The 25,563-nt window shown below is 40.3% G+C and overlaps 1 protein-coding gene across 2 annotated transcripts in view; it reads left to right on the forward strand.

The window, feature by feature from the left end:
• Nucleotides 1-24,870, forward strand: part of SREK1 (splicing regulatory glutamic acid and lysine rich protein 1) — a 46,772-nt gene extending 21,902 nt beyond the window's left edge. For both annotated transcript variants that reach the window (XM_066615902.1, XM_066615904.1), the window contains exons 5-12: nt 2,378-2,556; nt 4,676-4,806; nt 6,559-6,667; nt 10,518-10,637; nt 11,025-11,639; nt 15,495-15,590; nt 19,839-19,977; nt 22,856-24,870. In XM_066615902.1, coding sequence (XP_066471999.1) covers nt 2,378-2,556; nt 4,676-4,806; nt 6,559-6,667; nt 10,518-10,637; nt 11,025-11,639; nt 15,495-15,590; nt 19,839-19,977; nt 22,856-23,011 — 1,545 coding nt within the window. In that variant the 3' untranslated portion in view covers nt 23,012-24,870. The remainder of the gene's footprint in view (nt 1-2,377; nt 2,557-4,675; nt 4,807-6,558; nt 6,668-10,517; nt 10,638-11,024; nt 11,640-15,494; nt 15,591-19,838; nt 19,978-22,855) is intronic.
• Nucleotides 24,871-25,563: the final 693 nt, after the last annotated feature.

Raw genomic sequence — 25,563 nt, forward strand, 5'->3', positions numbered from 1 at the left:
CCCGCCTGTTTTTGTCGAAGAGGTGCATCAAATGAGCACTGCAGCTGTATGTTAATTGCTTGGGATTCTATCTACTTCTAGATTTCTTCTCATCTTGGTTACACTTGCAGCATTATTTGTGACAAAGCTGCATCCTAAACATTTACATGTTTTCCACAGTTTGCTGTAGCTTTTAGACTACTTTTTGTAAGCTGCTGTGTGTGTATTTCCTGATGTATCAATTATTTCTGTAAGAAAGAAAGTCCTTTCTTCTGTTGTCACAAAAGCACATACAAAAGCATCATTGTGGACACTGCTCAAGACTTAAACTAACAATTTTTCCCTCTAGACATTTGCACTATTCAATTTCTCTCAAAAATTTCCAGAAATTTTCCTACAGCATCTGCTCTGCTAGGTAGGCTGTATGTGTGTTTGCAACCATTTGAAAAGCAGTTTTTTCATCAATTCTTGCTGTAATTTCCTCGTTCTTATTACAGACTTACCTGTGTTGGTTTCTGGATGATAGAGATTTTTTTTTAAAAAAAAACAACTACAGGTGATATACTAAGCTAATGTGACATATATTATACTGAAGTGCTGTCCCTCTCATCAGCAAATAACTCTGAAACTATATAAGAATGTGATTGTGGTGTTGGTCATTGGAATCCTGCATGTTGAGAATGGATCCTCCTACACCAAATAAATCAATTCAATTAGTTATTACCATACTGTTCAAAGCAATGACATCCAGCAATAAGGTGACATAAATCTGCCTATTTTGGCCTTTCTTTTTTATAATGATGGCATTAAAATTGATAGCATCATAAAGTAACACCTATATTTTTATTTAAATGTGAGAATTCAAGTAGTATGTCCACTCAGAAGCTAAGGTTAGGGAAAATAGCAGTCATTAAGAAAGAAGTATGGTCAGAAAGCTTACTAACCTGAAGATTGTATATGTTCCTATATGTGCCTTTCTTCATCTTCAAAGCAACTTTCTCCTGAGAGGAAAGACTTCTCATGATGTTGTTTCATTTGAGCAACAAAGCCTTGCATTTCTTTCTTGCATTTCTTTCTTACATTTTGCATGAATACCTGCCTTATCCACAGGTATAGGAACTTCATTAAAATATTCCCAGCGTCTCTCTTACAGCCTGCTGCCATTATAGGATTTCCCTTCTAGTGAGGGGGAATGGCATGGTAGACCTCAGGGCAATGAGAACAACAGTCAAAAGACCTCAGGACTTCTAAAATAATCCGCTTATATCCTTTCATTTTTGTTTCTATTGCCTGCCCCCCCTTCTTGCATTTATCTCCAGGCTTCTTCTCCTTGTCCAGATTGACTCCACCTCCACTAATCCTCCTTTCAGTGACCTTCTTGAAAGTGTGCACTTTCAGAGAGAGGTAAGGGCTTGACTTTGTTTACACAAAGTTGCAGAGGGACAATAGATAGGGTTACCAGTCTAAATGAACTGGCATCACACAAACCAACTATTGAAAGCAATCCTGGTGATTTTAATAGCACATTCAAAAAATTCCAGCATCATAACACGTTTGGAAGTCATAGAAAAATAGAGCTGGTGAGGTCTGTTATTTCCCTTTTCCGTATATTGCTCTTAACAAGCATGTTATCTCTGGAGGCTCACAACCCAGTTTGAGGGCATTAAACTCTGTTTGATGGACCAAGGAATCTTCTAAACTGCGTACCTGGGTAGCTGGAAAGTTTCACTTAAATTATGTATGCAGAAGCTTATTGAACCCCTTAAAATTGAAACCCTAATCCAAGAACTGTTGAAACTGATTTACTGACTTTGAAAACATATGAATGGTCTCAGAACAGAAATTGTGTTTATATTTCCTCTTCCATAATGAAATCTTTGAGCTATAATACATTTAAAATTAAAACTATAGAGCTTTTAATTAATTTTAAATTAAAACTATAGGACAAAAGGAATAACCAAAATTTTAAAATGTGATTAAACATTTAAAAAAATCATTGATTTTTATCCCGCCAAGTGTAGGTAAGTAGGTTACCTACTGTCACAGCAGTAGGTGAAATTTACCTTCTGTAGAACAGGAGAGTGTGTGTGCCCTCTGGAGAACAGGAGAGAGTGAATACTAGTGTTACCAAAAAATGAAGCCAGGGGACAAACTTGTAAGAATACAGGCATGTGCCAGATAAGGATGTTCTGGCCATGTATATGTGGGTCCCATAAAATTATAATGGAGGTTTGTAACCTAGGAACAGTAGGCTATACCAATAGATGGTGCTGTGCACTAAGAATATTCACACAATGACAAACCACCGAACGACCTGTTCCTCAGAACATACCCCCTCATTTAGTGATGTATACTTGTGTATATGTGATTTCACCGTAGATGCATTTTCTCTCATTAGACTACTACAGCTGATCAACTTCTTGAATTCTTTAAACAAGTTGGAGAAGTCAAATTTGTACGGATGGCAGGAGACGAGACACAGCCAACACGCTTTGCTTTTGTGGAATTTGCTGACCAAAATTCTGTTCCTCGAGCCCTTGCCTTTAATGGTGTTGTGTTTGGAGATCGGCCACTCAAGTAAGAAAAGATATAACTAATTAGTTTATTATTATTGTTATTGTTATGTGTAATATTGCACACTGACTATGTGCCATGTAGAAATTTGGGTAAATCTTAGGAGATGATTGCCTTAAAAAGATATAGATGATAACTATTTTTAGGAAAGAATGATGTTCCTGTAGCAGTATTTGTGTGTGTGTTTTCTTTCTTTTAAAATGTAAACTTCATGCAGGGTCTTTTTGCTTAAGCCGTACATTATGTTTACATTGGCATACTGTTTCACTCGATGTCCGTGGAAAGGTTTTCCATGCAGATGTTTCTTTAGTCCATTTACTAAAATCAAGTCATGTAACTGCTTTTCAGCATCTTTGTAAATGGGACCAGAGACTAATAGTCTACCAACTTTGGAAGCAATCGGCAGGTTTTGTAAGAACATATAAAAACTGGGCCATTTTTATACTTTATACTTTTATACTTATGACTCTCAAACTTTTATAGGTTTGACTCTCTGCAGGTTCCAAACCCACAGTGGAGGGCCCCACATGACCTCCTGGACATGATCGGAAACAGCTTCTGAGGCCGAGGGAGGCAGCAAATGGGTTTCCATGGGTTTCGGAATCTATAGGGATTCCAGGAACAGAACCACTGCAGATGCCAAGGCCAGCTGTAATTTCACATATTATGTATAGAATTTTTTAAGCTGTTGAAAGCTTACAGCTAACAAACTGGGAATTGGAAGCAGAGGTGGTCCTGGGCTTTTTTCCACCCGGGGCCACCTACCGTGTTGCCGCCCACTCAGATGCAGCCCAGAGAGGTGCAGAATTGAGCTGGGAGTGGCTACAACTCCTGGCGTGATGCCGCTCTGGGGCGCACCTTTCCTCCTATGAAGGAAGAAAGGAAGAGGGTGGCTCAGAGCGGCGCAGAATCACACCTGGAGTGGCTGCAGCTAGACCCTGGGCCACCCCCTCCTTCATCAGATGTGGGTTTTTTAATGATATAAAAAGAAAAAAAGCCGGTGGAACTGCGGAAAGGGTGGAACTCCCTGCTTCTTTCTCTTTAAAAGATAAAAATCAGGTAGCGGGGGAGCGAGACTGGCAGTGCTGCTCCTGAAGGTGTGACACCCGAAACATTTGCCCCCCTTGCCCTCCCGGTACACTACTGAATGAGAGGGGGAGAAGCAGTTGTAATTTCTTTGATGCTAAAAGCAGTGGGCAAATGCCAACATAATACTTATATTAAAAGTCATGCCATGACTTAGAGGGGCTTAAACCAATCAGAGAACCTAAAATGTTTAGAACGCGGTCTCAAGCCTGCACAGCTGCTCAGACCATTCTCTGTCTGCTCAGAGTTTTCTCCATTGTGCAACCCAGACTTTCAAAGAATGCATTGTCTTTCAAGAATGCTTAAAAGGCCCAATCTCTGGTCCTATTTCAGTGCCAGATAAAGGTCATGCCTGTTCTCTAGGACGTTTGGATAGGATTCCTTCCCTCTTTGTTATATAGAAAGGGTGGAATTTTTTTTTGTAATGTTGTGTCATAGTTATAATGGAAATGTTGTAAGTCATTTTGATTATTCCATAGATGAAATGGAAAGTGTGGGATATAAATAGTTTACAAAAAGAAATAGAATGATATGTATTCTTTGCAGTTCTAGTTGACTAAACTATTATACTGGGTTAATACAATTGGACATTAATTGCAAGCTTAAGCACATAGACACCTGCTGTGTTACCCTTGCAAAATCAGATTTTAAAAACCCCACTGAATGAACAGTTATGCCAACTAGTCACTTCTTATTTTTGAATGATGATGTTCAAAAGTGTATCAAGCTAGGTGGTGTACAATAGTTACAGTCTGAAAGCCACAAGGTTTCTTATGAAAGGTGAAGAAGGATACAAGAACCTAAGGAGACAAATCATTCATGGTCCCTGACATGCACACAGTCTTTTTGAGATCAACCCAAGCCAACTCTTGATCAGCAGCATGAACTCATGTGCTGGCTGACAGTTCTATGCACTGTACTTTTAAAAGAGCAGAGATTTCTATTTGGGCATGTAGGGTGTGTATTTTCTATATGTCCTTGACTGTGTGCAGGTAAACAACAGGTTAACTGAATTAAATTGGATTGTTTAATTCAGAATAAATCACTCCAATAATGCAATAGTGAAACCTCCTGAGATGACTCCACAAGCAGCTGCTAAAGAGTTGGAAGAAGTGATGAAGAGGGTACGGGAAGCCCAGTCTTTTATATCTGCAGCTATTGAGCCAGGTAGGATATAATTTGAATTATAAAAAAGAGGTATCTCCACTAGTGGAAGTCTGCTGTGTATTTTGAAGAGGAGTATTTGTTTTTTATTTTTTGAAAACAGGGAAATCCTGTCCTAAAATAGAGCAAATGGACAGATGTAGTAAACGATGACCTATATGTTTTGAAGGCATCTAACTGGTTTAGTCACCAAATGGTTTTTAATACTTTGTAGTCAATATGGTTCTGTTATAGCATCTTGTAGCACTGTTTTTTATTGTCAAAATGCTTTATTTAAGTGCACATTGTTTTTTATAGTCATTGAACAAATGTAAGGAAAGCCCCTTTGTCTTTTAACTTACCTCTTCCCATGTAACCTTGTCTCTGAACCCTCATCTCACTCCTAGGTCTCTGTCTCAATTGCCCTCCTTTATAGCTCCTTCCAGAATGTCCATGAGCCAGCTAGAACAGCATTCACTTGTCCAGTTTTAGATTATATTGCTAAATGAAAATGCTTAAGTGTGCTTACTCATTATTCTCTTACTATAGTTTATTTTAACAAATTTAAAAGAAACTAATTCCCCTTAACTGTGTGCACCTGTATTAACTACTATATAAAAAAGACTGACTGTTCTAAATCTGAGATTCTTGTTTTTAAAAGTGTGTATGCTAGGTTTTTGTTTTTTTTTAAATTATCCATTTTTGTGCTTTGTGATGATCTGGCTGGCTAGAGCATCTCTGCAATCTGAACTCAACAAGGAGATAATTGAGTGATTTTTCACATAAAAATAAACATAACTCTCACTTGATTAAGATGAAGAAAACTGAAGAAAGCAACCAAAAATGAACCAGTCAACTCTTTTATATAGTAATAGGTATTAAGAACACATTATATTACACAGCTATTTGGAAAATGCACTATGAAGGGGAAAAACTATCTTCTTGACTAGTGTGTCTCAACCAGTGGTACAGGTACCACCATTGGTACTTGAGGTATCAAGTACTTGAGGTCTGGTGGTACTTGTGGGACTCCTGACTATCCACTACCTGGCAGCAAGACAAGTGATGCGACATGACAAACATTGGTAGGAGGCTTGGCTTGGTGGGCAGAGTTCCAGAGCATGCTTTTCACACACTCCTGCACACCCTGAGCCTTTTACTGATGTTTGTCAGTTTGCATCCGGCCTCTCAACCCAGAAGTAATTGGCAATGATGTTTTCACCAGTTACTTCTGAAGGTGCTTCCAGTAGGAGGATCATGGGAAGCAATACGTCAGAGGATAAACATTGAGAAACTCTGTTCTTGACTGTTGATTCTGTTATGAGCCAATTGTATAACATACATTTTTAAAATTGCCAGCATTAGTTCCTTAACTGTAATAGTACTTTGACAGTAAAATGCAGTGCTACAGTATCTAATTAAATTTGTGTAGGTTTTCAAACAGCTATCTTGGAATTTGTGTGTTTCTCTCTAAAGTCAGTTTTACCAAAAGAACATGTTTTAATCTTGTGCATTGTGGCAGCAACATAAATCCCATTCCTTACTTAGCTAGCTGTTTATAATTATCTGGTTTATGTGTACTGCTGCAGGATGGCTGCACTCAACGAATATATGCAATGACTTTCTTGGATGTTTCTGAAGGATTTTTGCAAAGAAGGAAGATGTGCAGAGAGTAGGCCCCTTGCAATATATGTGGTACATTCCACTTGTGCCAGATTGTTAGCTGGGATCTTTAAATATTCTGAGCTTACACTGCAAAGTCGTTTTTTCTCTCAGAGTCTGGAAAGAGCAGTGAAAGAAAAGGTGGTCGGTCGCGCTCCCATTCGCGTTCAGAATCCGTGTCTAGTTCAAAATCTCGAAGGAAAAGATCACACTCAAGTCGCAGGTAAAAAATACATGAGATTTTTAATGTGTAAAACTTCTCTGAGGGTAAATGCTGATCTGTCTCTTTTGGGTTGTAATTTAGGTTTTTTAGGGAAATGTAGCTATTGTAAGCAGACAAGGGAAAAGAAGAACATTTTGGGCAGTGTTGAAAAATATTCAGTGTATCAGATTTCGTAAAGGTCACTGGAAGATGTGTGTCTTTGATATTTGAATCTATGTAGCTTTGGAAGCATTCAGACCAAAATTCACAATATTGTACAGCCATGTCTTTGTAGAATCTGTTGCTTCACTTTTTAAGTTTTGAACTCTGAGAATAGTACTAAATAGGGTTAACTGTCTCAGTCTGAAAACAAACATAGTGCAGACCCCCCATATCCACAGGGGATATGGTCCCTTTGCCTGCTTGATACTATGGATAACAGCAAACCCTATACTTAGCATGGTGCCACAAGGCATTCTGAGGCATGATGCTAACAAGAAGCGGTTCACAAATTCACCCATCATGCAAATTACTTATCTGTCTCTGTATACTGCCCTCCTTTCACTGTCTCTTTGTCTCTTGTGCTGTCTGCTTGCTATTAGTGTCAAGTTGATTGCAGCCCTCCAGTCCACTTCCTGTTAGTGTTTGCTCTGCATAATGCTAATTGGAAGTGGTTTGGAGGGCTGCAGTCAACATGACACTAACAGGAAGTGAATGACACAGGTGACACAATAACACAGTCCTTCCTGGCAGGACTGCATAGAATTTAAAGCGCTGCAGAATTCAGGGGAGATTTGATGAAAATCACTTCCCACCTCCCAACAGAATTTCCTTCCATTCAGGGAAGAAAAACCTAGGGCAGTGCTTCCTAACCTTATTTTTGTTGCAATGCCCCGGCATCCAGAAGGAATTGGCAGTGATGCAAGATGATGTCATCAGCACTTACTTCTGGGTTCAGAGGCTGGAAGTGACCCTACAAGCAGTGGTAAGATGCTCAGGGAGGGCTGGAGGGCCTTTCTGAGCATGTGAAAAATGCACATAGCCCCTCTGCCCACCACACCGAGCCTTCTGCTACTGTTTGCTACTGTTTACGGGCTTGTGGCATGGTTTCGCTGCTGGGCAGCCTGCAGTGCCCCAGTGAGTGCCTTGCAACTTCCCAGGGCATTGTGATGCACTCTTTGGGAATCTCTGACTTACAAGCTTCTTAACTCTCAGTTTTACACTTCATAAACATAATTTCACTGCAGTAATCATTGCTTATCCATATTCTTTTGTGACCTTATTTTGGTTGCTTATGGTCTTATGTAAAGCAGGTAAGATACACATAAATGATGCTCTTAATAAAATAAAAAATAAAAATAAATTCACCTTATGTTCTTACATCCTCGGAGGTGACCAGTCAATTGCTTGCTGCAGAAGTATGTTTTCATTGAGTAGTGTTAAATAAGTATAAGAGGCAGAAAAGTACTAATATGCAGTTGGAATACCCATATTTGCATAATGGATTCTGTTGTGACACATGAGTATTATAGAAGAGCTTTGAGGAGGAATTTTAACAACTTCATTGATACTGCTTTGCCATTAGTGGTTTATTCTTGTGGAAAAGAAATGGACAAGCCTCAAAGATGACTTTGTGCGCACTAGGTGCCCTTCATCTATTCTTTTGTTAAATGTACTGATAATGCACAGTTCAATAAGTGCTTTTTACAAAACAAACACGTTTTTTTCATTGTATAGTATTTACTTCTTAAAATTCATTGTGGTCCACTTCACATGCTTACCTGTCTCTTCGTGTGATGAAGTTGGCAAGTGCATACACCCACCTGCATGCAGAATTTATCCAATATTCCATGCATGCATGCTGAAGTTCATATGTAGGGAGGCTCAATTTACAAAGCTCTTCCTCAGTAAAGGTGGGGTGAGGGGGCCCCATATTATGTCCATGGTAAAAGGTTGAGTGAGAGCCTTGCATCAAATTCAGATGGCAGATACTGTCGCATGTATTTTTTGTTAATTTGCCTCAGTTTGTTTTGCAGTCCAGTTCCATTTTATTAACACTTCATTAACTGAAGCTCTGAAATTGTATGTTGTACACTTGTAAGGTAAAGAACATCTGGCTTTCAGTGACCCTTCTAATTTTCTCCCTGTATCATTAGTGTTTTCACTGTGTGTTTTCAGTTCCACAAGGTTTAATTATTGCGCAATGCTAACTGTGCTCTCGGCTGGTACAGTGGCCACTGCAGCAGCTGAAGTTATCGTGAACATGCCATAAAATACATTTTTGGCACCCAGAGAGGAGGCTGTGCCAGCGGGGAGGCCTGCACCACCCCACCGACACTGCATCCAGATTTTCAGCCAGACAGCACAGGTAACATTGCTATAGGCAGGCGCAGAGAGGGAGCATTTCTGGGGGGTGGGTCAATCCCAGGAAGGGGGCTGGATCGTCAGAGGTCTCTTCCACTATATCCTAAACCTCCTCCCCCACATAACACTAGGTTTCCTGGAATTGCACCAGCTATGTAGCTGGCATGGATCTGAAGCCCAATTTGGCAGGCCCTATGTGGTAGGTTGGGGCTTGACACAGGGTAAGGGGAAGAATATCCCCTTACCCCAAGGAGACATCTAGCTGTCTCCTAACCTGTGCTGAATATAGTGCAGGCCATTCAGTCTGGCTGTACCGGCACAGGTTAGGATTGAACTGCCTGTGAATCTTATGTTGACATATGGTCTCAGTTCAGAGTGGAAAACGTTTGAAAGCTGTTGTCAGACCATAATACATTGTACATACATAACTTGTGTAATACATAAGTTGTGTGATGCCATTTATTCATTTCTCTGTTTGAATTATGGATATGACTAGGGCTGCAATCTTGTATACGCTTAGCTGAGACTAAGCCCCATTGATCTGGAGTAAACAAGCACACAATTGTGTTGCCAATTTTGGCTGGCAAAGCTCTTCCCATCTGACACCAGACCTCCATGCTTCTTGTCCTCAGATAATCAATTGCTAGTTCATTGTGTTGCAGGTGGTTTACAAAATTTTTGTTCTTAAAAGCTAATAGTAGACAATGTATGAAATGGGAGAAAAAAAATGGCCAGTGTCCTAAAACGTAGGTGACAGTACATTCTGATACATCATTAAAGGGGCCTGTAATCCTTTTCCCAATGATGGCATGTGCAACTTGCTCTCAGTTTGCACATGCAAGGAATTGGTGGCTGAGAACTCTGACTGATGCCCTGTTGCTGTTTGTTTGTTACCCTTCCCCTTTAAAGAGCCCTTAACTGAGAGACACAGATAGACAAAATAATTGAAGTGTGTAAAGGGGTGATGGTGGTCCTTTGCTTTGGGAACTATGCTGAAGACCAGAAAGGCTGCCCTCAGTTGATGAGATGTAGCTTAAAGAAATGTGAACAAATAATTAAAGTTAACAGAATTAAGAAACAGTGTAGTGTAGGAGAATCATAATTATTGTTGAAGGCATTCTTGCTGTCATGTTCTGAGTTGGATCAAATCTTGATACAGTCTCTTATGAATGAGATAGCTGTAAGGTGTGTGACAATACAGTGCAAAAGTTGGCTTTGTTCGTTAGTCACGTTATGTACCTGAATTTCAAAAGGACTGTAATGCTACTACCTAATGACATAACTGAATAACTTTTTAACTCGTGCTCCAAGTTGAGAACCTAAGTATCAGCTTTCCTGTTTGGCCCTTGTCTCCTGATTTTAAGCTTTTAAACCTTTGGATTCAGATACGCTGCATTTTTTTAAAAAGTAAAATAATTTGGGCTGGGGTGTATATCATAATTTTAAAATGATTTATAAAGAGTCTAGTGGAATTAACATAATATGTAGCATTTATTTTCTGCCACAGGAGTAGATCCCGCAACAGATCACTTTCTAGTCAGAAAGACAGGCGCAGATCCAGATCACCACCCAAAAAGCGTTCGAAATCTAAAGAACGACGGAGATCAAGAAGCCGTTCTCGTTCTCGGTGAGATTCCCGTAGTTATTCTGTTGTTGAAGTTACAGCCCTTGGCAGGTGCTGAATAACTTAAGGCAAAATTCTTAGTTACTGGATATAGGGAAGATACCGAATAACTAGCATTATAGTTAGCTTGTAATTCAGATTCACCCCATCATGACAATTTACGGAAACACTGTTAAGGTGAGGACAGTTGTTCTACTAAAATCCTTCCCGTACTAGACTTATCCAGAGTGCTAGGTGCTGCTTTGTCTCCTCTCTGCCTTGAGTTGCTGATTTATCTTCCTCTTGAGTCATTCTTGACAGTTTCAAGAAGAGTTTTAATATTGGCTCTTGGTTATATTGTGGAGCAAGTGGGATGAGTTAATAACTTCTGCAAATGTTCTGTTTTTACAGAGAGAAGAGGAAAGAAAGCAGAGACAGGATCAAAGAAAAAGAAAAGATTAAAGAGAAAGACAGAGAAAAGGAAAGAGAGAGAGATAGGGACAGGGACAAGGACAAAGACAAGACCTGGGACAAGGATAGGGGCAGAGAAAGAGAGAGAGGCCGAGACAAGGAGAAGACCAAGGATAGAGACAGGGATCGAGTGAGAGAGAAGGACAAGGATAGAGGAAAGGATCAAGAGAAGGAAAAAGACAAGGAAAAAGAAAGGGAAAAGGACAAGGAGAAACCAGCAGGCTTAGAAAAAGACAAAGCAGAGGACCTGGACAAGGAAGCAGAAAAGGACAAAGAGAGGGAGTTGGAGAAGGATGGAGATAAGGAGAAGGATGAGAAAGAGCAGGTAAAGGAAAAGGAGGAGGACAGTGAGAAAGAGCAAGAGAAAGAAAAAGAGAGAGAGAGAAGCAATGAAAAAGAGAAGGACAAAGGAGAGAAGGAGAAAGAGAAGACGAAGGAGAAGGAAAGGGAAAGAGAGAGGGAAAAAGAAAGAGATGAAAAAAGGAAGAAGGAGAAGAGATCAAGGACTCCTCCTAGAAGTTATAGTTCTTCAAGAAGATCACGTAGTTCCAGCAGGTTAGTATTATATATTCTAGCTTTGTATCCTATTTCCTAGCAGTATTTATTGATTTCAATGAAAATTGTGTTTTATTTTGAGTATTTCTATCCTGCCTCTTAATCATGCTGATTTGCAAGGCAGCCAACAATATAAAATCAAGGAAATGAAAGCAACTGCAATTGCAATAGTTAAACCCAATAAATTGTGGCAGAGGAAAAACCAGTAGCACCTTTCAGTTTCATTAAAAGCTGAGAACATTTCCTGCTTCTCTCTGAACATTGATAATGGTTACTGGAATGGGGTTTTGTAGCTACTAAGACCTTGCTCCTTGTTGCCACACATCTCAGAAGATGGAGGCAGTCTGATGAAGGCATCTTTTGAAGCTGGACAAGTTTGAATTGAGAGCAGATGGTCCTTCAGGTACTCTGGCCGAAGCTGTTCAGGGGTTTCATAGTTAAGGCCTGCAACTGGAATTGTGCCAGCAACAGACTGACAGTCAGTGCATTGCATGTAGATGAATAGGTGATAGTTACTAAAATAATCAGGTTTGGTTAATAAGAATTATTTTATCCTAAATAGTAAATTAGCCCTTTTCTACTGGTAATAGTTAAATAATGAAATGCTGAAAACAGAAGTGATTAGAGACAGATTGATAGAAGCTGTCATTTGGAGGGAAAGGCAGTGACAAACTGTCATGCTAGTTCACACTAGGGTGATTGCAACACCCATAGAATGTTCTGAATTGGTGTTGGAAGCACTAAGGCTTGATTAGGGTAAACAAGCTGGGGAAAAAGCTGGGCAGGAGGTCTGGTCTAGAGGGTAGAGCCTCCGTTAGCCCGAAGATAACATCAGAAGGTCGCCAGTTCGAGGACACCGGCAGCTCCCTGAACGGCTGAGACCTTGAAACAGCTGACAAGCCAAGCTGAGTGATTCCACCTGCTCTTGGTGTGAGCAAGAAGCATCTTGGCTGCCCTCCATGTGAGAGATGGGGCTGCTTGTCAGCCTGCATGGGAGAACTGGAGGCCAGAAGTGAGACCAAACCAGGAAGATCCATTCTGAAATGTTGGTTCTTGAAAGAGAGAACCTCTATGATTGTAAAGATCCCCTTGAGGGATTTAGAAATGCCTGCCTATGTAAACCACCTTGAATAAAGTCAGAGGAGTAATCCGATGACCAGAAAGGCGGTATATAAATACGGAGTTGTTGTTGTTTATTATTATTATTATTATTATTATTATTATTTAAAAAATTGAACAAGATGGCAGTCCTCCTGGTTAGGAGTCATAGGGCGCAATCCTAACCAATTTTTCAGCACTGGCATAGCTGTTTCACTGGGGCATGTGCTGCATCCTGCAGTTGGAGAACAGTCATGGAGACCTCCTCAAGATAAGGCAGTGCTTGTTCCCTTACCTTGGAGCTGCATTACCCTTAGGTCAGTGCTGGAAAATGGGTTAGGATTGTACCCATACTGATACAGAGGCAACATGTTGGCTTGTTCTTAATTGGTTTTCACTCTCGTTCGGATATTAGGTCTGCAGTTTGGGAGCAATTCTGGACTGGTATTGTCCCTGATGTCCAGATGGTAGCTATGTCTCTCAGAACATTTGTCCATTTTCAGCTGGTGTGTCAACTTTCTCAAGTAACATTGCTGCCATTTAGAGTAGACTGTTTAGTTAGATTCATGTAATACTCTCTACTGTGTTTGAAGTCATTTAGGAAACTTCAACTGATATAAAAGACAACTGCAAAGGTTTTGGTGGGAGCAAGGTTTTATGATCACACTACACCTGTGCGCTTCGGCTGCATTTGTTACCCGTTTGTTTCTGGTCACAATTCAGGGTGCTGGTTATTGCCTTTTTATAGCCTTACATGACTTAGGTCTAGAATGTCTGAAGATCTGCTTTCTTTCATGTGAATCCGTTCTGAAAGATATTCAGGGAGACTGCTGTTAGCTATTCAGGGATGCTGCTAATATTGGAAGTCTGACAGGCAATAGCTTGTGTAAGAACTTCCCTACTGTATTGAACTCTTTTCCTTGGAGGTGTGATTGGTGTGCTCCTTATGGCGTTTTTGAAGTCAGCTGAAGGCCTGGATTTTTTTTGTTGGGACTTCGTATATGTTTTATAATTCTACCTTCAAGAACTTTAGCTTTGGTTTTCTCTTTGTCTGGTTTGTGTGTGCGCACGTGCACTTGCAGTTTTATCTTTGTATTTTTACTATTTTTTAACTATTGTATGTTTTAATTGTGTGCACTGACTGTAAGTTTTCCTGAGTCTTTATGGAAAGGGTAGAATATAAATGATCAAACTGAAAAAATAATAGTAACTTTTAACATCTGTGCTGAAGCTCAGAATTCTATCATTACCATAGGCTTCTACTGACTTAATAACAGGCCTTACCACATTGCAGGGCATATTATTGGCCCTCATTTTTGTTCAATTTGGAAGTGAATGATCTGAGAGTGGGGAAATTTGCTATAATTCCATCATCGTGGACAGATCACTATCTGGTGGAGTTTGGATTCACTGTGCTCTGGCCTCCCAGGGGTGTAGGACCTACTAGGATGATCCACTCCAAGACTATGATAGACCCACTTGCCTTCTGGAGGGTTCTTGCAGATTTTCGGCTTTCTTGGACTAACAGCTCAGCTGTTGATTTGGACAACAGCTGTTTTTTGGGCCAAAGTCCTTCAAATTCTCCCAGATGGTCCAAAGCCACAGAAAGGAAATCTACTCACTCTCCATCTCCATGGAGTGTTCTGTTTCCAAGGGTCTTAGATCAGATGTATTGTCTTAACCCACTTTAGCCTCAGTTCTGACTTGGGCTTAGTAGTGCAACTGTCTTGATAGATGATCTACACTGGAAGCCAGATGGGATGTGTATGCTTTTTGGTTCTGCTGGATCTCTGTGGCATTTGATATCATTGCCTATGTATCTTTCTGTGCCACCTCTCTGGGTGTCAAATTAATGATAAAATGCAATGGGGAAAAAACTTGCCAGCTACTGTAGACAATGGTAGTGAAGTTGTCTAGGAAACAGTATAAAATATGTTGCTCTTTCCTCCCAGGAACAGTGTCTAATATATAAAATTCTTATGCATGCAGTGCTTCTTAGAAATCCAACATTTTCAGTTAAGGCCAAAGTATTTTATTCATGTGAGTGGTTCCTGCGAAATTGAATTTGAATTTGTACTGCAGCAGTCAAGTGCCAAAATTGCCAAGATTTTTTTGTGTGAAATGCGTAATGTTTTATGATCAACATATTGCTGTGACCTTACAGAAGTGTAGCTGCTGAAAAATGGTGTCTGCTAAAGTTATTGCACTGCCTTCTTATTGAGATCTTGCCACCCATGTCTAGCATTAGCCTTTAAAATAGGAATCAGAACATATAATGTACCTTTTTGTTCTAAATCAAATCCAGACAAGGACTCTGATATTTGTTTCTCATTGAATGGATCCTTGCAACAAGCTAACCTAGTCTCTGCTATATTGCAATACCTCATGTTTTTAGGAGTTGGAAAGGTTTAATTCCACTTGGAAACAGATAAATCCTGTAACAAAAGACACAATTTTCAACACATAGAAAAGTTTAATAATAGTCTTAGGGGTTATGTTCTGGACTAAAAGATACACAGTAGGAATCTATAGAAATCTCTCTCTCCAACCCCTTTGTGGTCTTTTGCACTGTCTCAAAAATTATTCCAGTGTTGATGATTGAAATTAGTGAACCACAAGAGGCAATGCAGGTGACTGGGTCACTTCATATTTTAGAACATACAACTCTTTTACCAAAGCCTCATCACGTCGATATGAAACTATCATGCCACTGGATTTGACTAACCTTTTTAATGTCTAAATATCTTTCTCTAACAGAGATAGACGGAAGAGAAAGAGCCAGAGTCCTTCACATTCTCCCAGACCATCCAAGGCCACCAAAAGAAAATCTTCCCGCTCTCCATCTCCAAGGAGGTAAGTATATAGATGCATCCATGCAAATTTCCAATAATACGAAGGTTGTCCTCCATTTCGCACCTTGTCTGTCATGATGATCATATCAGTATGATAGAACTTAAATACATTCTTTCCTTGGAATCAAAATCTTGTGAAAAATTAACCACACACTTCTTACAAAGCAGTGGATGTGATTTTAAGAGAGCCTGTTGAGATTTGTCTTGAATGTGGGTACACTTTTGACAGTGGTGGCAATGACTGAACAAAATTAAGTGTATTGAATAAACTTCAATATACTGTACTCACTTTTATACTTTCTAAGAAAACTTGAAGCAGTTTTCTTCAATACTGAATTCAAAATGCCAGGAATTCTGTCAGTTAGAATCTGTATTTTCTTTCCATATAAAGATACTTAGTACTTCAACATGTTCATATACATTTGACCCATTCAGAAGCACTTTTATAACTGACTTTGATCCAGGTGTTAAGTTACATTCACAGTCGTGGTGCATGTGTCTTGGGCCCTTTCCCCTCTTGTTTGGTCTAATCTCTCAAGTAGGTTTAGCAGCATGTATAGGAGAACAGTTCAGATGAACTACACCTCCCCCACTCCTAGTTAGAAAGAATAGCAAGGGAAGGAGCCAGAACATGTGCACCCGTGAACGTGCCGTTTAATGCCAGTTCAAACTTGAAAGTATCATCTGAACTAGTCCTTAAACTTCTTTGTAATCCTTACAGCAGTGGTACTCAAACTTTTCCGGCCAGTGACTCCCTTGACCCCCAAGGCTGTTGGCCATGACTCCCCATCATGTTCCAGAGGGCTGGAAGTGACAGCATTAAACAGGAAGTGGCCAGAAATATTAACTATGTTAAATATATTAAATATAATAATATATTTATTATAATATAATATTAAATTATTAAATATATATTAACTATATTAATATTAATTATATTAATCATATCATTAATTAAATGATGATGATTAAAAACGCCTATTTTTAAAAAGGGAAAGAGGGGGGACCCGGGAAACTATAGGCCGGTCAGCCTAACATCCATACCGGGTAAGATGGTGGAATGCCTCATCAAAGATAGGATCTCAAAACACATAGACGAACAGGCCTTGCTGAGGGAGAGTCAGCATGGCTTCTGTAAGGGTAAGTCTTGCCTCATGAACCTTATAGAATTATTTGAAAAGGTCAACAGGCATGTGGATGCGGGAGAACCCGTGGACATTATATATCTGGACTTTCAGAAGGCGTTTGACACGGTCCCTCACCAAAGACTACTGAAAAAGCTCCACAGTCAGGGAATTAGAGGACAGGTCCTCTCGTGGATTGAGAACTGGTTGGAGGCCAGGAAGCAGAGAGTGGGTGTCAATGGGCAGTTTTCACAATGGAGAGAGGTGAAAAGCGGTGTGCCCCAAGGATCTGTCCTGGGACCGGTGCTTTTCAACCTCTTCATAAATGACCTGGAGACAGGGTTGAGCAGTGAAGTGGCTAAGTTTGCAGACGACACCAAACTTTTCCGAGTGGTGAAGACCAGAAGTGATTGTGAGGAGCTCCAGAAGGATCTCTCCAGACTGGCAGAATGGGCAGCAAAATGGCAGATGCGCTTCAATGTCAGTAAGTGTAAAGTCATGCACATTGGGGCAAAAAATCAAAACTTTAGATATAGGTTGATGGGTTCTGAGCTGTCTGTGACAGATCAGGAGAGAGATCTTGGGGTGGTGGTGGACAGGTCGATGAAAGTGTCGACCCAATGTGCGGCGGCAGTGAAGAAGGCCAATTCTATGCTTGGGATCATTAGGAAGGGTCTTGAGAACAAAACGGCTAGTATTATAATGCCGTTGTACAAATCTATGGTAAGGCCACACCTGGAGTATTGTGTCCAGTTCTGGTCGCCGCATCTCAAAAAAGACATAGTGGAAATGGAAAAGGTGCAAAAGAGAGCGACTAAGTTGATTACGGGGCTGGGGCGCCTTCCTTATGAGGAAAGGCTGCGGTGTTTGGGCCTCTTCAGCCTAGAAAAGAGATGCCTGAGGGGGGACATGATTGAGACATACAAAATTATGCAGGGGATGGACAGAGTGGATAGGGAGATGCTCTTTACACTCTCACATAATGCCAGGGGACATCCACTAAAATTGAGTGTTGGGCGGGTTAGGACAGACAAAAGAAAATATTTCTTTACTCAGCGTGTGGTCGGTCTGTGGAACTCCTTGCCACAGGATGTGGTGATGGCGTCTAGCCTAGACGCCTTTAAAAGGGGATTGGACAAGTTTCTGGAGGAAAAATCCATTATGGGGTACAAGCCATGATGTGTATGCGCAACCTCCTGATTTTAGAAATGGGTTATGTGAGAATGCCAGATGCAAGGGAGGGCACCAGGATGAGGTTTCTTGTTATCTGGTGTGCTCCCTGGAGCATTTGGTGGGCCGCTGTGAGATACAGGAAGCTGGACTAGATGGGCCTATGGCCTGATCCAGTGGGGCTGTTCTTATGTTCTTAAATGCAGATCTTTTAAATATATTATTAATACACAGCAATATACATGCTTTATAAATGATCAGCTGCTTATTACTGTTGGAGACAGGATGCTGGACTAGGTAGATTTTGTCTGGTCTAGGAGGACATTTTTTTAAACTTTGTAAGCATACCAATAGAATTGTTTTATCAAATGAGCTTTGTGAACAACCCGTCTGACCAACATTACACACACACACACACACACACACACACACACACACACACACACACACACACACACACACACGGACTCCAATCCAACTAGTCATTTCTCCCACTCTCCTTGGATAGGATTGAACCCTTTATTAATTTAATGAAATTAAATTTTTCCAGCAGCTGGTGGGGAAAACAAAAATAGACCCTGGAAATATATCAGAGCTGATCAGGGTTTGGTTAGGAAGCTGATTTGTCTCCTATACTAGGAGATGCACAGTTCATGCCTACGCATGTCTACTCAGGAGTAAGTCCCATTAGAGTCAATGGGGCTTACTCCCAGGAAAGTGTGGATAGGATTGGGCTGGCAATCACTTTATCAATGGCTGATAAGTATTCCCTTCAAATAGCAAGATTCATCACTTTAAAAATAGAGCCTTTACTCTTCAGTCAAACAACAAGATTAATAAATCACTTTAAAAACAGTACCCTTTTTCTGTTCCTGGCCAAGTAAAGTGTGTGCTTGTCTCTCCCCCCCCCCTTTGCCAACTGCATGGAAACAACTTTAAGACACCTGGTGACTGGTAAAATAGGAAGCATTTTATTTGGGGAAGGGGAGGAAAGCGGGAAGGTTTGGAGATCGAATGGGGGCAGTGGAAGAGGGAGGGGGTTGAAAAGAGAGATTTCACTTCGATGAGAAGCAATCCCAGGCTGGGAACTAGGAACCAACCACACAAGGATCAGCTAGGGTTAAGGACTGCAAGCCGAGCATGCTCGGAAGAGGGCGGGGTGGCAGCAGCCACTCTCGCGTCTGAGCAACTCCCGTTTCTTCTGCTTTAAAAAAAAGTGCAGGCGATAGGCAGAAGACGGGCTTGTATTCTGCCCAGGGGTTTGACTGTATCACTTCGAGAGGACAGCCCGCGCCTCCCCTTTGAGTTCCTGGGGCCTGCCCTAAAGAGCAGTGCCTCACAGTTTGAATAACATTGCCTTACAGTAATTCTGTAAGAGATGTCAGGATTTGGATCCCCATATTGCTGAGGCAGGTGCTGAAGCTGAGAGAGAATAGCTTGCCAGAAATAATAAGAAATGCAATTCAGTCAAGATACTTTCTGATTCAAAGCTTAGTTTCTTTAATGACTTATGTTGTTATTAATTTTACTCTCCTCTTTCATTATTCTTTTGAAAAAGGCTTGCATTTAAAAATATGATACATCACAAATCAGAATGTTGGTGTGAGTTCTACATTTAATTAGCGACCTGAAGGACTCTAATTAAATGACTGAAGGATTCAAACTTCTTTTACTGATGTGTCCACAATGTTGTTCTTTTTGGGAGAAAGAATGGAAAGGCTACCCAGGACAACCTTGAATGACATGAAATTATTGAGATCCTGTTTTAAAACCTATCCAGTGCTTCATTGGCATTTTGATATTTGCATTGGTTAAATGTCAGCATGGCCTAGGAGTTTAATCTACCCAAGGAAATTCAACAATTTGACATGTATATGGAGACTTCTATACTTCAGCCATCATCTATGACTATGATAAGAATTTGACCTGTTGATGTATTTTTTTTTCTAAAACAGAAATAAGAAAGACAAAAAGAAAGAAAAAGAGAGAGAGTCAAGTACTGACAGAAGAGAGAGGGAGCGATCTACCTCCAAGAAAAAGAGTAGCAAAGACAAAGAAGTTAAAGAAAAGCCTGATAAATCCACAACATTGAAGGTGAGCTACCCTGAACAAGCAGGATATACAGCTGTATGGGGTGTGTTTGTGTCTCTCTTCTTGTCTTTCACTGGCTGTTTGGACACTTCATACCTTTTCTCCTTGAAAAGGCTTGATACTTGACCTGCTTCTAAGGTGCTTAGCAGATTGCAGAGTATCTCAATCATTTGCTGGAAAAAGGTGTGGAGAAAATACAGCTGGGCAGATTTGCAAGGAACAGAGATTTCCATTTATTCTTTTACCTTTGTATTATAAATAAACCAGCTGATCTGGTTTGATGTCCTTCAAAAATTCCCTGCTCCAAGCTGTTTCCACCAGAAGGTAAACTTTTGTTGGTGATGTTGTTGGGCAAAACAGAGAGAGAGAGAGCAGAAGCACAGACCTGCAGCTGCAGCCTGTGGTGCTCAGAGCACAGGGAAGAACGGCAAAGAAAGGAGGCAAGACCCAGGGAAGTACCAGCACCAGAGTCTATTTACAGGCAGTGTTTACAAGTAGAAGGCAGTTCCAGAAATCAGCAATCAGAGGCAATCCAGCAAACAGTCCAAGTAGTCAGCAAACCAGGTATCAGTCCAGCAGAGATTCCTGCAGCAATTCACTCCTACAACCCACACCTGTGGAGTGTGCTTGTTGGACATTTATACTCCTGTCAGCCAATGGGAAACACCATGACCTCATCACTGAGGAATGTCATTGCATCATCCTGTGCAGGGATTGCATCAGCTTTTCCCATCTCTCCTAGTTCTGTGCAATGACTCAGCACTTTGCCCTGGTTGGTCCTTGCCCCATTGTCTGACAGGTATGCTTACATTAAGCACAAACATCAGCTGTCTGGTAGGCCTGCCTTATCCAGCCACCAAATTGCCTTACTGTGTGGGGCACATACTGTAACAGGAAGTTTTTCCTGGGGAAATAGTGACTTGGTGGGGGTTCTGCATTGAAATTTTTGTTCAGTTTGTGGGGCAGAGGGATTCTTCACACCAACCTCCTGCTTTTGGTCAAACACCACCTCAGAGGGATGGTTGGTATTAAGAATAAAAAACCTCAAAAATGGAAGATAATATGCTGAACATAGTATGTAATTATATTTGGCGCTCATGTGTAATTTAATTTGTGTTAAGGTATCCTGATTATGCACTCTTGCTTCAAAATGCAAGTACTGTAGTGCCTCTCTGGTTCCAGTCAAGATCCACACAGTGCAGGGTTCTTCAGAAGAATCAGAAATGACATGGCACAAAGAGGGTCCTCTGGTAATTGGCCAGTGGTCCATTGGAGGATCAAAGACTGCCTTCTGCCCATCTCTTATTTGGGAAAAAAGGAAATAAAAATGGAAATGTTGCAGTAGTAATGGTGGCTGGTAGGTCATTTTAGCTGGTAGCTGGTTGGGTCCCTTCAGGAAGAAAGGCAAGGTAGAAATTTAGTAAATAAATTTCAGAGACTCTTGGGATTCAGTTTTAGTGACTTGACTTTTGAGATTGACTTTTTGCAAACATAATGTTCAAAGGGAAAACTTTGAAAGTAATCCTTACAGTTTTGTAGCTTTAAAAATCAATAACATGTTCAAAGGCCAACATTTATTGCAAGGTTGTGGTTCATTTAAAGAGTTCTAGGCTTCTTTGGTGTCAGTTTTTTGGGTATTTGAGAATTCATTCTCAAATCTTTATGATGCATTTTGTATCTTGCTCTTGATCATTGGCTTTGGGATCATTTGTTTTGTGTGTTTTTTGCTGTGGCAGATTTGAATACTCTGTGTGTGTGCAAGCTCATCTGAGTGACTGACATTGTAGGCCCTGCACCTTTCCCCTCCAGGACAACTGAGAGTCTGCTAATATAGTTAGTACCTTGGGGTGCTCTTCTCTCAGTGACCCTTCTGAGATAGCCAGCTTGTCTGCAAAGGCAGTTTCTAAGCAGGACCAAGCTCCAAAAAGAGCCTCTAAATTGGCTTCAGAGATTTCATGTTGGGAGAAGGGTCACCACCCATGTGCTTCCTCCACAGGTCACGTGGTGCTCTTTGGGGCAGGTTCTCTTCCATCAGAGTTCTCAGCCATGAACCCTGAGGCAACTCCTTTTCCAACCCCTGCCCCTCTGTGTGTGTGTGTGTGAGAGAGAGAGAGAGAGAGAGAGAGAGAGAGAGAGAGAGATGCATGAACACACCGGCACAGCCAGTGTGGCAGAAGCTGGCTGGCGGTATCCCTCCTCTTTGGCTGGCTGCTGCACCTCTGCAGGTCAGACTGAGTCTGAGCTGGTCATCCTCATGAGGGCTCTTGTGAAAATGGGCAATGATGCTTTCAGGCAAGGCCATTGCAGGCCTTGTTGGCAAGTCTGAGGCAGCAGCAGGATGGCCTCTGTGGGCTCCAGGAGCTGCTTAAGCTGGCAAGTCCCCCAGCTGAGTCCAGAGAGGGACAGACATGTTGGAGAGAGATTCAGTAACTTGAATCTTTCACTTTGATTGGATTTATTAAGGTTTTGGTATATCTTAAGATAGTTTAATCTTTCATCTTGACTGTATTTTTTGTATTTGGCTAGAGATAAGTTTCAGTTTAACTCTCATATTTCAGGTGTATTTGTAAGATCTGTTTTTGTTTTCTGTTCTTTAAATATCTCACATTGGTTAGTCTTACAGGATCTTAAATCATTTTAACTACTGTGTTTTGGTTGGAGTTATAAGTCTGTTTTTTAAATTCAGGTTTGTAAATTATGTAAACCTGTAAACTTTGTAATTGGTAGAACCCAAATAACAACCTACTCATCTAAAATCATTATAGTATTAGTGTTTCTCTCTGAAACTTGTCAATTTATCTGTGCTAACCTTTAGTCATATTTTGCCTGCACTGTACTCCTTTTATATCGTCATGCTTTAACGGTGTTTTTTTCTGCATAGGATAAAGATGGGACTAAAGAGAATCAGAATTCTGAAATTAACAAAGCAGAAGAGGAGGTGGAGGCTACAGCAGCTACAGAAGATGTCAAACTACAACAGAATGGGAACTGTCAACCAAATGAAGAAAACCTCTCAGTTAAAACAGAAGATGTGTAGAGTACTGAATGGACTTTTGACACAGCAATGAAAGAAATATAAACTGTATTTTTTTCCCTTCTTGCCCATCTTCCTCCCCTCCCCCTTCAAAAGAGGATAAAAAGTCCCAAGCAATCAACTGGATATGTTATTTGTGCTAGTAGCTATTCCAGTTCTTGGTGGTTTGGTCATCTTGAAGACAAAAGAATAAGCAGCACTGATCAATAGGATATGTTGTAACAAAAGCCAGTGTTATCGTGATCTATAGGGATTCATTGAGCTTTAGTGACCAGATTGGCCAACAGCTGTTACAAATAAATAGAAAAATGTGACCTGTACTACCCAGGAAAGTTACTGGGGATACATTGGAAGCTATTAAAATGTTGGTAGTTGAATTTTATGTTTTACTTTGTGGGTTTTTAAATTAAACTCCATGTAGTGTGTTTCGATGATGTGCTTGGAAATGATGCAGAAATACACATGCTTCCCTTGTTGTTGTAAATGACAGTGATGAAAGTTTTAATCTAACACAGTTTTACAGTTGTTGTGTTTATGCCCACAAAAGCAAGTGAAGATTCTTTTTTTGTTATTGCCTGTGACTTTTTCTTTTTATATTTTTAAGTAATTTCCTTATAAATAGGTCTAAAATCTAGTAGTCGATCAATGCATGCTAATGTTCTGATTCTAGAGAGAACAGCCATGTTTATATTGGATTTCCATTCTTCCAACTATAAGCACATCTGTGTAGTTATCTCCAAAAAAGGCTTTGTTTTGAGCTGTATTGCAGTGTGCCCAGTCACCTGCAAATAGGACAGATACCTGTGATGACAATAAATGTTTGCTTTCAAACTGGGATATATGAGCACAAGCGGATGCTTTAGTGCCTTCTTTGAAACACAAAATAGTTATTTCTGTAAATGTATGTACTTTAACCCCCTTTATTGAGTTCTCTTTGATGTTCTATATGATTTTATTGCCTCAATAGACAAGCATTTGAGAGTAGTTCTCAGCCTTGTAAATTCGGTTATCTTCATAAAGCATTGGAGATACATTTTAAATGGGGACAGGGAGGCTCATAGCTGAAATCACTTTTCAAGAGTGGTCATAACGTAGACACAACCTAATCTACAGTCCAATTACTAGATAGTGGTACACTGAACTAACTGATCTAACTATAAAAGTACTTCGGCTTAATTGGGTTGTTTTCTGGGCAGAATATCTAACATTAAAATGAAAGGTGCCCATTAAATATCTTTTGGATATCCTTAAGAGGGACTTCATCCTATCTTCAATAACTTGTGTGATGGGAACAGTTTAAAAGTTATTCTTGAAAAAGAAATAACTGCAATGCTTCCTATGTGCTAGTTGGAAAACAGACTTTTAGAGAACAGCACATCAGACATGCAGCTCCTCTTTGAACTGATTTCAGCATTGTAAATCTGATAACATGATTAAAATACGATTACATTAAAATCAAGAACTATTTTGAATACAACATATACAATCAAAATGCCTTACCTCATGAGAAAGAGTTATGGAAAAGCCAAGTAGTGTGTTAGTGACTTACTTTCAATTTGTGTTTTTCAAATTGTAGTTATAGATATGTAAACATTTTTATGGTGAGTGGAAAAAATTAAATCACACTGTAAGGTAATGAAGCCCAGTTTGATTGTGACACTGCTTTAATCGCCCATTGGTTATGTTTTCTTTTTATTATAGCCTAAATGGCTTTTTTCCGTTTTGGCCTCTGTGTACATGAAAACTATAGTGAATGCTTTACCATGTAAAGTACGGACAGTCATTTTTGTGATGTTTAAGCCACATGCAGTTGGCTGGCAAACAGCTTAATAAAGGAATGACAAATCTCATACTTCTTGAAAGACTGTGAAAGATTGTGTCTTGGGTCAGCAGCTGTCATATTTATGATGTGTAAGTAGCATAGAGCAAAGACTGTATACTTGTTATCTTTGGTACCAGTACTAATAAAATTAAATATTTTAGAGGGAAGGTATTTTTCTTTGCTTATGCAGGTCTACTTTAGAGTTGAGTGTTTTTCAGAGGACCCTCATCTCTCTGACACTGTATTGGGGGCCAGGAAAAAAAAGAATGAATTTATATTTCAAATTTAAGTAAATGTACATAAATGAATATTAGAGATGGAACTTATTTGAATGAAGGTCTTGCAATAGCTCAACTCCTATAAAAGGTCTTGCACAAAGCAAGGTCGGTCTTTGCTGCTGCTGCAGCATCACAGATGTGAAACAGAAAGCAGTGGAGGGAGCCCTTATCCCACAGCTCACAAGACAGGTCAAACAGTCATCCTCATGCTGAGAGCCATTGTGTGGGGCCAGCATGGGCTCCAGCAAGTCTCCAGAGGGCCAGAGACTCATTGGAAATTGGGGGCTCCCTGTTGGCCAAATTGGGAGTCCCCAAGGGCCGCAAGAGGCCCCAGGCCAGGGTGTGGGCACCCGAGTTAGAGGAATATGAAGCAATGCTGAAAAGAATGTCATAAAATCTTATATGTTATAATGTTAGTACATTTAAAATGATTGCATGTGTTATCCCACTAGTCC

The sequence above is a fragment of the Tiliqua scincoides genome, chromosome 2, assembly GCF_035046505.1.
Source record: "Tiliqua scincoides isolate rTilSci1 chromosome 2, rTilSci1.hap2, whole genome shotgun sequence".
NCBI lineage: Eukaryota > Metazoa > Chordata > Lepidosauria > Squamata > Scincidae > Tiliqua > Tiliqua scincoides.